The following is a 13,463-nucleotide window of genomic DNA, read 5'->3' on the forward strand; positions in this document are numbered from 1 at the left end:
CCTCAGGTCTTTCTGCATTTACTCGGACGCCTCTACCTACGCCTAGAAGAGGCAAAGGGCCGGTAGTAATCTTACGGGTGATCTTACGGTATATCATAGAGAGGCAAGGGTTAGAGTCCCGTCTCTTCCGGTGTCGCCCAGCGCTCCTTCCGGCAATGCTGCCGCGGCCTCGGCTTAGCGGCGCATTCGCTGCCGTCACTTTGGGCCTTAGATTAAGGTTTCGCTGTTACGTCCGAGCCGCCATGGCGAAGAGCAAGTTCGAATACGTCCGGGATTTCGAAGCGGAGGACAAATGTTTACCTAACTGCTGGATCGTGGTGCGGTTGGACGGACGCTGCTTTCACCGGTAAAGACATGCTTCAACCATTGGCGGCGGCGTGTGGAGTTAACAGGCTTCGTTGCCCGGCGACCGCCCGACCAATAGGAGCGAGGGTCATCGCCGAGATCGGCGGCGCCAGTTCAAAGTGAAATCTGTGTCGCCGTTTGGCTTCCCCGACTTCACCTTGGGCTACCGTTTCTGGACTTTTGTTCCCAGAATTCATCAGTTCATACGGGCATTGCTGGGGATTCTGGGAATTGAAGTTCACACATTTGAAAGTTACCAAGTGTTTGTTGAATGCTGTAAATTTGGGGGTAACTGCGCTTGCATCAGTGGTGGGATTCAAAAATGTTTACTACTGGTTCGGTGGGTGTGGCTTGGTGGGTGTGGCAGTATAGTATAGTCTTTATTGTCATTGTACAAAATAAATACAACGAAATTGGTTTCAACCTCACTGGTGCAAAATTATAGCGGAAAAGAAAAAGAAAAAAGTAGTCATATGTTTCCTCGTGTGCGTGAAATGATTGTGGTTGTGTTTAAGAGTCTGACAGTCATGGGAAGGATACTGTAAAATCCCCATTTCCTCCGAGTCAGCTTGGACTGGCAGAGAATAGATGGGGGCAAGGCCAGTCAGAGGCAGTATTTACAGTTTCTCCGAACTACTCAAAATTTCCACAACCAGTTCTCCAGAACTGGTCGGAACCTGTTGAACACCACCTCTGGCTTGCATATATATTTAATACCATAACTGATCTTTGGTAATGGGCTTTTATTGGACCTAGAAACATGAGTCAAATCTTAACAAATATTCTTTTCTTTTAATTACATTTGTAATTTTGGGGAAGAATCCTTTCTCTGTAGTTGTTCCTTGCCCACGCCAAAACATCAGATGCCATTATCCAGAGTTCAAAACGATATTAGCATCCAAGGTGAAAGCATTGAATGCAGTTGACCTCTTGCAAGAGTGCAAAGCTATTTTATATTCGGGTAATATTCTACACGCCTAGTTTTAGAATTTTAAAGTTTTACTTTCTTAATAATTTTTCACTTCCTAATTGATATTTTTTATTGGCAAATTACTACTCTTCTAAAATGGCATTGGTTTAGCTGTTTAATGACTATCTTCTAACAGTTTATAATGACAATAAAACATGTAAAATGAGACGGAGTGCAGCTTAAATGTTTTTCATATCCTAATTCTGCAATAATTTGGAAGAACTGTCAATGCTTTGTTTTAAAAGAATAAAACAATATATTGTATTTGTACAGATGGCATGCATTCATCATGCTCCAAATGTTCTCTGGAAAAGCTCTGATTTTACTAGTTTCCAAGGAGGTCATTAGGTTGGATGTTGATATGATTAAGAGGAGGTGTGCTTATAATATAGAGGCTTCAACTGAAAAACATTTTCTTCAAGCACCTGCTCTGTTAACTTCTTAAGACAGTTGACAGATATGCACCAAATGTGTTAATTTCAGATGGAAGGATACCTGGAAGCCAAAGCATATAGAGATTTATGAGTGAAATCCAGCACTTAGAATTGCACTCAGAAACCTATGGGCAACCAATGCAGGACCCATAGTGTGTTACATGGCTGTTGTGATTTTGATTTTCCAGCGAATAGGCTACTACATTTTTCACCAACTCCAGGGTACTTTCAAAAACAGCCCCCATGTAAAGCACACTGCAGAGACTGTTACTAAGGTCTATTGTTCCAAGTACAGCTGCAACTAAAAGGGCAAAGCCCCTATCATAGCCTCTACCAAAACTTCAGTATCTGTAACACAGGAGACTTATTTAAACAGATACGACAAATCAAGTGTTTTTAATTATATGCTTTTCATTTTGAAGCTTTGCTGATCAGCATGATTTTAAGAAACCTAATGATGATTGTGCTCTTAATTTGATGAACAAGTGTGCCCAAGCAGTGATGGAAGAGATGGGAGAAATTGTCATTGCCTATGGACAAAGTGATGAATACAGCTTTGTTTTCAAAAAGGATACCAACTTGTTTAAGAGAAGGGCAAGGTATTTACTTTTACAGTTTTTCCCATCCCAATATACCGTATGTTGACACCCTTTACAAAATAAGCTTTAATATAACAATTTGATTACTTTTGATTTTATGATACTAGCAGCTTTACCATATATCTCCATTCTTAGAAACATCAATACACGTAGTGAGAAAGGGACACATACACAAACACACAGAGACATCTGTGCACATTGATGGCCATTAAATGTTATTGGCAAGGTATTTTTAACTTTCACATATGTCACTCTTAAAAGTCATTTAACTGTATGAAATCTTCCAAAAATAGATGATGGCCTCATAATATGCTTGTTCATTTCATATTCTTGTTTAATAAGATACAGAATTGTTTAACTTTAGTCTTTCAATTGCACAGAGATTGTGTAATATTGGATTATAGTTTATTTAGCACATGAAGGCCTTATAGCAATGTGAGCTGCTGTGTTACTTTCAGTTACTTAAGTTAAGTCTTGTGTTATACCAAACATTATTTCTGAAGAACTTTATTTGACGACAAATTGTTCATTTATAGTAAAATGCAGAAATATATTAAATATCAGTTTAATACAATAGACTAAAACATTTTAAAATATGCTTTCTATATAATTCATAAATAAGAATTGCCTTTTACATTGTATTACGAGAGGTTAACTATGATAGAATCATAGATACTAACTGTCAATCTTGCCTAACATAAATTATATACATGACAAAATTAAACATGTTGGCTCTGTACTTTATATTTAGCATATGCTTCGGGATTATAGAGCTAGTCATTACTTTTTCTAGAGAAATCTTACATATTTTGGAATTATGCTGTCAACATTTTGGATTCATAAAGTATGAGAATAATCTTACAAATAAGCTATAAATTTTCCAGAGTGGGTTTGCAGGATGGTCCAGAGATGGTATTATCACAGCCAATTGGCCTTGAGACTGGGTTGAAGTTGAAGCCACGCCTCTGGGCTCCTCTCCTCTGACTCCAGTTTCAATCCAGTCTGGCCAAAGAGAGGTTGTAAATTCTTGACTCCTGATCTGATTCAACTTTTCTGGGCCATCCTCGACTCAACTTGCTTCCTTCTCACAAGGAGACCCTTCCTTCACTTCCCAGTAAGTCCCTGCTATTAGTTGTGGTTTTTCCAGCTATTCGAGGGTTAAATCTCAGGGTTTGGAGGCTCCAGTGGCTGGGTCGCTGTCCTGGTGGCCATTTTTGCCGGTGACCACGTGGAGCCCTGAGAGGGCAGATCGGCACTGGTGGGGGCTAAAGGGCTCTGGTTTCCAGCTCGACAGCCCAGAAGCCTAAAAGGAGAGCGTGCCTTGCTGCAGCAGCAGCAGGAAGCCCCAGGAGCAGCAGAGGCGGCTGGGAAGCAGCGCGGCAGCAGCAGACTCCCTGAGAAGCCCCAGCAACCCCAAAACGCACCTCGGTGGTGTTTTAAAATTCGGGGTGCACAACGAAAGGAGTGAGGACCTTGGCATTCTAGCTGCGGAGGTGGGGGTGAGGAGCGAATTGCAGGAAGCATGAGTGGTCGTAAGTAGTTGCGTGATGGAAGGTAGATCCCCTCCCCCCATGTCACCTGGGGAGGGGACTTCCACCAGGCAGAGTCCCACTGCCTCTTCCAGGAGGCTTAAAGCCTCGGCTGATACTCGCCCTTCCTGTGCCAGTCATAGAGACAAAGCTAGGAGGCACAGGGCCTTGATGAGAACTTTCTCCAGGGCAGAGAGGTGCAGAACTTGCCGGTTCCGGCCAGCATCATGGCCCACTCCACTAGGAACGTGGCCAGCTCAGCGGCCTGGGCCTCCCAGGCCCCTATAGAAGACATCTGCAGGGGCAACGACGTGGGCATCCCCGTCACCCTTCATCCGGCACTACAGGCTGGATGCCTTCGCATCTTCCGATGCAGCGTTTGGCTGCAGGATCCTGCAACAGGTCCTGTCAGATCAGTGAGGGCCCACCCTTGGGACGAAACCTGGGTATGTTCCATCTCTGGACCATCCTGCAAACCCACTCTGGAAAATGACAGTTGGTCTTACCTGAACTGTTATTTTAAGAGGTGTTTGCAGGATGGGCCAGTTCCCACCCTAAGTTAGATAGACAGTATTGGGGGTGGAGCTGTCTCCTTTGTGACTTGTTTTCAGGATCTTGGGAGCGCATACTGCATTGAAACTGGAGTCAGAGGAGAGGCGTCCAGAGGCGTGGCTTCAGCTTCAACCCAATCTCGAGGCCAATTGGCTGTGATAATACCATCTCTGGACCATCCTGCAAACACCTCTTAAAATAACAATTCAGATAAGACCAACTGTCATTTTTGGAAAGGATTCCTCAAATAATGAACAAGGCACACATTCTTGTATTTATATAGGCTAGTTGATTCTTATGTTGGTTGTATTAAAAAGTTATGTTTTCTCTCCCTTTTTTCTCACAAGTAAATTAATGACTCTCGTGGTGGCCAAGTTTGCATCCAGCTATGTTTTCTATTGGAAGGATTATTTTAAGGACAAGTCCCTTTTGTATCCACCAGGATTTGATGGACGTATTGTGTTGTATCCCAATGACCAAAATCTAAAAGATTATCTCTGTTGGCGACAAGCTGATTGTAAGTATTGCAGGAGTGAGATGGAAGTTATAGAATGCTAATTTTTACGAATATGTATTTAATCCCATTTTCTGCTAAAAAACATTAAAAGTAAAAACACCAAAAATTAGGGTAGGACTTATTATTGGGGTGAGTCATGTTTTTGGAGAAACACAGTATAAAAAACAATAATAGTTGTAGTAATAATTATAACACAACTTCTAAAGCCAATCTTATAGTATTGCTGATGATTTTTTCACTTGGTATCATTAGGTCATATCAATAACCTCTATAATACGGTATTTTGGACTCTTGTGCAGAAAAGTGGCCTGACACCAGTACAAGCCCAAGAAAGACTTAAGGTTTGAAACATTATTTCAAATATTTTAGCCTAAGGAGCACATTGTACCTACCTTGTGTTATTTCCAGAAGCATATATAATGTTCAAAGTATTTTTAATATTGGAACAGATGTATCTGTGCATTTGTCTTGTATTCCAAGTTTTATTTTACATTTGCTGTTTTTGCTGGAATGCTTGTTTAAATGGATTGGATTTGGTTTCTGGTGGGAAGGTTATAAACCTATAAATAATTAGCTATTATTTAGAAAAGATGTAAGTATAGCAAGTGATCAACTTCAGATAAAACAGAAAATAAAAAAGAGAAAGTCTTCATTTATTTATTTAGCATATGGCATATCATACATGAACTAGCAGTATAAATTAACAGTAAATTAAATTAATTAAAAGAAAAAGTCTAAAAAGTTCCCTTTTTAATCTGGCTAATGCTAATTGGCAGGGAATCATCTACCTTGGGATTTTTTCCTCTAAATTATTACTTGGTTTAGTGGTTAAGGGGCCAGTCTAGAAAGCAGAAAACCATGAGTTCAAGTCCTGCCCTGGAAAGTCAGCTGGATGACTTTGGGCTAGTCACTCTCTCTCAGCCCAACTCACTTCACAGAGTTGTTGTGGGGAAAGTAGGAGGAAGAAGGTGTATTAGATATGTTTTCTGCCCTGGGCTATTTGTAAAATAAAGGTAGGAAATTAATAAATAAAAATAGAGTTGCAGGAGAACATTGATGACACAAAGCTCAATTCCCCTAGAAAAACAATGGTGTTTGTAAGCTGTAATTGGATTTGTTTTCTTCTGACTTTTTTAATTTTTAAGACCTTGAAATGTTATAAGAAATGTATATGCTACATATTTTTCATTGCTTCAACTTTTATCATTCAGGAAAGTTTGATTACTGATGAGCTTTAATTTCCTAAAGTTCATTTCCCATGTGCAGAAGTTAGTGGGATGTAGCCTAGATTAGACACTTGAATGGGATCAATCATCCATCTGCTACTGATAATCTTAGCAAGGAGATCAAAAATAGTATTTTTCAAGATATTTTCTTTGCCATCATTCTAATTTATCATACCACTATGCACAAGCATATTCATGGACAATTATTTTTCTCGTCATAATATCAGATTTGAATCTGAAATAAGGATCTGATAACGTGGATTGTGTGGGGTGAACTATGTGAGTGTTTCAAGAATGTAGCAGCCCTGAAAATCCCAAACTACCTTCCAGCCACAGAGTTAGGGAAATACAATGATTTCTCTGTGTGCTACTGGAGGTTTAACTAAGGACTCTGGCCATGTTATGTTTATCAGAATTACAAGTAAATAAAAATATCAACCTCTAGATCAGGGCAAAAAAATAATATATGTTATGGTGCTAGAAGTATAAATAGCTATTAAGAGAAGACTGGGCACATGACATTTTTTTGCTGCTAGGCAAATAATGTTTCCCAATTGCAGAAAGTTTACAAGCTAAAAATAAATGTTTGTGTGTGCATTTACCCCCATGAGTTGAGTCCACAAAAAACTAATAGACTGAAATTGCTGGTTTTGCAAATGTTTGTTATAGAATAAAAATACTAAATTTTTAAATATTAAATTTGCCTTTTACAATCTGGTACCCTTTTGATGTGTTAGATCTCAGAATTATATGTATATGTATGCAGTCAGGAAGTTATAGTATGATCACATTTGTAGGCCACCCAATTGGGAGAAAAGTATATTATATTATTTCACCAACTTTTTGCCTGCTAATAATAATGATGGCATTTTAATCACCTGTTAAAGAATGAAGTTTAAAGCATACCAGGCAGTAGCTATGAAACAATGCTATTTTCTTTCTGGGGAGAATGTGTGTTTAGAAGTGTGGTGGGTTCCTTTTTGTTCAAATACATGCTGAACTCCTAAATGGAGAGCAATATCTATTTATTACATTTGAAATTGTTAGAATTCTCCGAGGTTCATATGAAATGCTCTTTTTTCCTTCAGGGAACCCTTGCAAATGACAAGAATGAGATTTTGTTTTCTGAATTCAATATTAACTACAACAAAGAACCTGAAATATATAGGAAAGGAACTGTTTTAATATGGAAGAAGGTAAGTCATACTCTTGTTTGTCTTTAAAATGACACCAAAGCATATTTTAAGTAAGTAATTATACAAAATATTTTAAGATAATAAAGTGATTTTTTTACAAGGCCCATCTGTGCTGAATTACCAAAGACATCTGTCGCATTGGTTGATTATGCTTTTGCATGATGAAGTTACTGAAGGAATTATTCCTATACTAGACGACCAGAAGTGTTGTTTTCATCATCAGCCATTCAGTTGTGCCCGACCCACGGACACTCTAGGATTAGCACTGTCCATGTTCCTCTGTCTTGCACTGCTCCTTTAGATCCTCCATGGTCATCCCGGTGACATCCATTATATGCCCAGTCAGTCGGTACTGGGGACCAGAAGCAAAATAGTGGTAATTGTGGTTTGAAGTTTAGTTAAAGCTGGATCCTATTGAAGGTGGAAAAATTTTTGGTTTATGAAGTCTCTATCCAGATTATCCGTCTATACATAAAATCAAATCATGTTCTTATCTCTACTTTCCTTTCAAAAAAAAATCCTAAAGTAGAATATTGTATTAAATTTAATCTAGCCAAAATATTAGGCATTGCATTTTATAAATATCACTTTAGTGTTCAGCGAAATAAAGTTGAAAAAAAGAGGCAGATTTTATTGAATGTAGTAGTACTGAACATTTACACTGGAATACCTATCATTATGCTGTTCATATTTTGTGACATTATACTGATTTTATTACATTTATTTGCCACCCATCTCTTACACTGACTTTGGGCAGCTTACAGAATTATAAAAAAATAAAAAAGACAATATGAAATTATTAAGATTAAATAAGAAACAAAAAATCAAGGTGACAGGTGACATGGGGGTAGAAATATTTTACTTACCCAGTTGGTCACCTCACCATAGGGCACTCCTATTAATGCCCCAGGCCAGCTAGCAGAGCCAGGTTTTGAGGCTTTTCTGGAAGACCAGGAATGTAGGGACCAATCTCGCCTCCACTGGGAGAATATTCCAAAAGGCAGGGATCACAAAGAAAAGGCTCTTTTCCTAGAACCAACCAACTGAAATTCTTTGGCAGATGAGATCTGGAATATGACTTCTGCTGGAGTAAGTGGGATGAGCCTGTCTCATTGGGATCAACGACTCCTCAGATACTCGACCCCGGGGTTTAAAAGTAATGACCAACATCCTGAATTAGACCAGGAACTGATGTTGGCTGTGCTCTCAGTACTATTCCCAAGTTATTTTTTCATTATTATATTTTATATCTTTTCAACACTTAAGTATTCTATTGATAACATGCCACCTTATTTCAGCTTTCCTTCTTTAGCTCGCCTTTTGGTCATGAAAGACCACTATTTAGAGACATCTTCCTATGTATTGCCAATGTAACAAACAAAGCTTGAGTGCTTTTAGATGTTTGTATTTATACTTGAACTTTTTGTGTATCATCTACCATTATTTCCATACTGTATTTATTTAGTTGTTCACCCAGGGCTTTGACAAAGGAAAGTGAGATCCATCACTTCACCATGCTTCCGGTTTTTCATCTTTTTAAAAAAATGTGTTCTATTGTACAGACAGTTCTTGACTTACAACCATAGTTGGGACCAGAATCTCAGTTTTAAGCAAAGTGATTGTTAAATGAGATGCCCATGTGAATGCTTTGCTCAATGACCATAATCCCAGTACTCATGGTTGTGGTCATTAAGCGATCCCCTGGGTCATTAAGCCGAGTGAGATTGCTGTGTGGAAGAGAACTGCTCTGATGGCTGCAGAAATGAGGCTCACAACTTTGGGATCTGACTTCCTTTTCTGAAGCTCTTCAGAAGACTACTCCTCCTCTCTGCATGGAGAGGAATGCCTTCAAAGGGCTACTGAAACAGCTCACACGGAATCTGACTTCCATTTCTGCACCCCTTTTGAGGAGTTGCCTTCGCTTCCATACTGAAGAGGATAGGGAAAGTTCCAAGTATCTATATGTCTTCAATCAGATCTTCCTATTGACATATCATACAGGTAGTCCTTGACTTGTGACCAGTTAAACCCACAATTTCTGCTGCTAAGTGAGACAGTTGTTAAGTGAATTTTGCCCCATTTTATGACCTTTCTTGCCACAGTTGTTAAGTAAATGACAGCAGTTAATAACATAGTTGTTAAGTGAATCTGGCTTCCCCATTGACTTTGCTTGTCAGAAGATGGCAAAAGATGACGCTAGGACACTGTAACCATCATAAATCTGTCAGTTGCCAAGCATCTGAATTTTGATCACGTGACCATGGGGATGCAAGTAAGTGAAAAAAGGTCATAAGTCACTTTTTCAGTTCCATTGTAACTTTGAACAATCATTAAATGAACGGTTGTAAGTCAAGGACTATTTGTAAAATATGATTCAGGAAAATGACATGTGCAGCTCCAATTACAGATAACCCTCAGCTTATGTCCACTTGTTCAGCAAGCATTCAGTTATTGCAGTGCTGAAAATATGGACGTACAACCAGTTCCTGAAATGTCATCTATTGGAATACCCCCATGTCATATGATTATGACCGAGGAAGCTACAATCATGATTGCCATTTGTGACTTTTCCTGCTAGTTTCCAACAAGCAAAGACAATGGGAAATCTGGCAGGGAAGGTCAGGGAAGGTCACACAGTCTCTGGCACCTCTCCCAGGCACTTCTCTGACTTGTGTGGCCTGCACTGGGTCTCCCAAACCCTTCCCCGACTCATATGTGGCCTGTGCTGGGCTTCTCAGATCCTCCTATAAACCTGACTCCCAAACTCCCACCGCTTAATAAGCCATGCATCTGCCCTCACTAAGTGATGCAGTCAAATGACATCATGCTTTACAATTTTACAATTACTATTTTACAAGTGCTATTGCTATTAGCCATAGCTTATCTGGCCTCTTGTGAAAGATGGAAATTCAATTATGGAACATCTTATAGGACACTGATTCCCCAGCCCTGCATAAGAATCTGAATACTGTGTGTATAGGAATTAGATCTTGATCTAATTAAGTATACAAATCAGCAAACTATAGTACGAAGTCATGGTATGGCTTTTTGCATTCCCCCAAGGCCCAAGCCAAAAGCAAGCAAACTTATTTTAAGTCTCCATGAAAGCCAAGCAATATTATTTCTTTCCCCCCGCCCTATATTCTGCAGCCAGGCGCTATAAGGTGAAAATATAATAACACTCAGCATCCTCCACATTCAAGATGCTGATTCTTTTATTTTCATAGGAATTAATTCATTAGAACATGTTAAAGTTTTTTGAAGATTACGCACATTTTAATTTCCTTTTGCTACTATTGAAAATTATGTCATTAATGATTTGATGCCAGATTTGGGCAGTGTGGTTTTGGGAGTGAGGCAATTCCTTGAAGAATGCAAGAGAAGGTTGGGGTGGGAGGGGATTCTACCTATACCTGTTCCTAACTTAGTGTTATGCATCAATTTAGCCACTGCATGTCAAAAACATGTTGAAAAAGTCATTCTCTTCTGGATTAAGTAGAATGAAGATGCTTTGAACATGAAGCCTGCCATTTTACAGTGATAGTCCATTTACATAAAAGGGATGCTTCACTTCAATACATTAAACACTACAACTCTAAAAGAATTAAATTCTGAATCGATTTTAAAAAGTTCAATTATTAATATATTGTTTGTATTTCTATTCCTAGGTAGATGAGATCATTAAGAAAAAAATTACAACAGGGGAAACAGAAGAGAAGGAAATTGAACAAACCAGGATGAGAAACAGACCGATTCCTTTGCATTGTGATATTATTGGAAATGAATTTTGGGAACACAATCCTGAAATCTTGCTTGACAAGAGGTGACCTTTCCTATCTGCATTTTAGTCTGAACCTATTGGGTATAATTTATTTTACAAGGACTGCATCATGGTGGGGAAAAATGTAATCCTGTATTTTGTAATAGCCATTTTACTTGAATGAATGAATAAAACTCCAGGTATTGTTCATAAATAAATACTTTATTAAAATTACGAGTAAGCTGATAATAATCTTAAACTTTACACTGGAAAAGGCATGCCTTTAATTTCTTCTCTGGCCCTCAAAAGAACTCTACTGCTGTAGGTCTCATGAGATGCTAAGTTGCCCATTTAAAACTCTGAAAACATTTAAACTACTCCTTCAAATTAAATTCTATCATCAGGGAGCCAAGTTACAAATTATCCTAGTTGCTAATGTCTCTGGATTATATGAGTGATAAACAAAATACCCTGGCAAGTAGCAGAAAGTAATTAGGAAGTTTTCTCTCAAGTGTAAATTAGTTCCGGCCTTTTTGAAAGCTATGGAAACATAATTTCCCTCTGTAATCGAACATTTATTATTTGGACTCTCTCCTTGCTGCTTTTCGGATTATTAGACAAGGTCTCAGGTGGCCAACCAAGAGCAATAATGTTATTGTATAAGGGAGATAGCACAGCAGGGTGTGTTTGTAGGTCATGCTCTCATTTTGCTGCTGCCTGGGAAACTATCCAGTTCCTGCTGTTGAGAATTGTGGCAACCAACTTACTGAAAGTCTTGTATTGGGATGTGAAGTTCAAAGAGTTGTGTTACTCTTCTGCCTTTTCAAAGGCCCAGCTGCCCAGGAGCGAAAAAGATAGAGGTATTGGGAACAAATGTGAGATTTGTGTAAAAATCGGCCTGGCTTCTCTGGTGGCTAGGTTTTATATAGAACTTTTTAAGGGGATTCTTAATTGTTTGTTAATTTGCTCTAATATGAAATAATTTAGAATAATAGATATTTAGCATCATTTTAAAGCCATTTGAAAAAAATTTTTTTTTTACTATAGTTAAGATAATGTTAAAAGGGTTAAAAGAAACTGGAGCAATGTGCATTCCAAAAATGGTGTGCTCAGCAATCCACAATACTTGTAGCGAGGATAGCAGGAATAATAGGCAAAGTATTGATAAAAGGAGGATTTTTGTATTCCTACTTTCCATAAAGTGCTCCAAGTTATTAGCAGCAACAATAAAAAAGCAGCTGTGTTTTCATAACACACTCAAGCAAAAACAAGCTGGCTACTTTTAGCCTAGTGGCTGTATGAACCAATTACTATTAGAAATTTAGGAAAAAAAATAGAAAAATTTAGAAAATAAATTAATTAATTAATTTAAAATTAATCTGCCACTTTCTATAATTCAAAACAGAACTCTGCTGGATTTACAAACAAGTTATTTTAATCAAATTTTTCAGGATCCAATCTGGGTCAATCACTGGGACCAGAGGCTTTGCCTTCTGATCTTTCAAACTCATGCTAGAGCCCATCTTCAGGGAACTTCTCTGTAGCAAAGTGTGTCATATTTTGTTACACCAGCCATACTAAGAATCAGAAGATTGAATATACTTGGTTCACTATCTATTTTAAAGTAATCAACATATAAGATATAAGCAGAAAATGAAGCACATTATAGATTTTACAGACGTAAATAAAAAATCCTAATTTCAAATGGTCTATTCCCTTGTGTTCATCCCTCATAATTCACCTTGCAGATGTTAATAGTTAGCCAAAACAATTATGAGGTAGAGTGGGGAAGGGGATCCTAGGCACAAGATATTCCTTGGTGCCTACTAATCAAGGCTGCTTTCTCCTCCCTATTTCTGTCAGACCAGGCTAAAACTTTTACTGTATGATCTTATGGGTGGTTATTTTCTAGAATTTGGATTTGATTGAGATAAGTTTCTATAGAAATTGAATAAATAAATATTTCTAAAAGATCATTCTTCCTTGCTTATTTAATATTCACACTCTTGCACAATCACTTTCTTGTTAACAGCCGAATGGATCACTTTGGACCTAACCTCTTAAAGTTGTAAGAATCAGTGTATCATATTCTGTTCAGTAAATCTGGCCTTGCGTCTCCACTATTTTGGTTCTTCCTGGATAGTTCAAATAGTCCTTAAGGTGTCCTTATTGCTGTCAGCAAATGGCCTTCCTTTCTAAATGGGCTAAAAATAACTTTTAATAAATGTTTAGCACTGTAACTCTGTGAAAACTATCTACTGGCCTTTATTAATACATATATGCAAATGATTTATACAAGATGAGTGGCATATTATCATACAGTTATTTTCCATTT

The 13,463-nt window shown here is 38.2% G+C and overlaps 1 protein-coding gene across 2 annotated transcripts; it reads left to right on the top strand.

Annotated features, from left to right (window-relative positions):
• On the top strand, positions 1-13,104 carry THG1L (tRNA-histidine guanylyltransferase 1 like). 2 transcript variants are annotated; one of them, XM_032209230.1, is made up of 6 exons: positions 1-346; positions 2,172-2,348; positions 4,777-4,946; positions 5,199-5,287; positions 7,261-7,368; positions 11,037-13,104. In XM_032209230.1, the coding sequence occupies exons 1-6, from the start codon at positions 156-158 to the stop codon at positions 11,193-11,195; spliced, it is 894 nt and encodes a 297-aa protein (XP_032065121.1). In that variant the 5' UTR covers positions 1-155; the 3' UTR covers positions 11,196-13,104. The 2 variants fall into 2 exon arrangements, with proteins under 2 accessions (XP_032065121.1, XP_032065122.1); XM_032209231.1 differs by having other exon boundaries at positions 145-346; positions 2,236-2,348.
• Positions 13,105-13,463: the final 359 nt, after the last annotated feature.

The sequence above is a fragment of the Thamnophis elegans genome, chromosome 2 (genome assembly GCF_009769535.1).
Source record: "Thamnophis elegans isolate rThaEle1 chromosome 2, rThaEle1.pri, whole genome shotgun sequence".
Classification (NCBI taxonomy): Eukaryota; Metazoa; Chordata; class Lepidosauria; order Squamata; family Colubridae; genus Thamnophis; species Thamnophis elegans.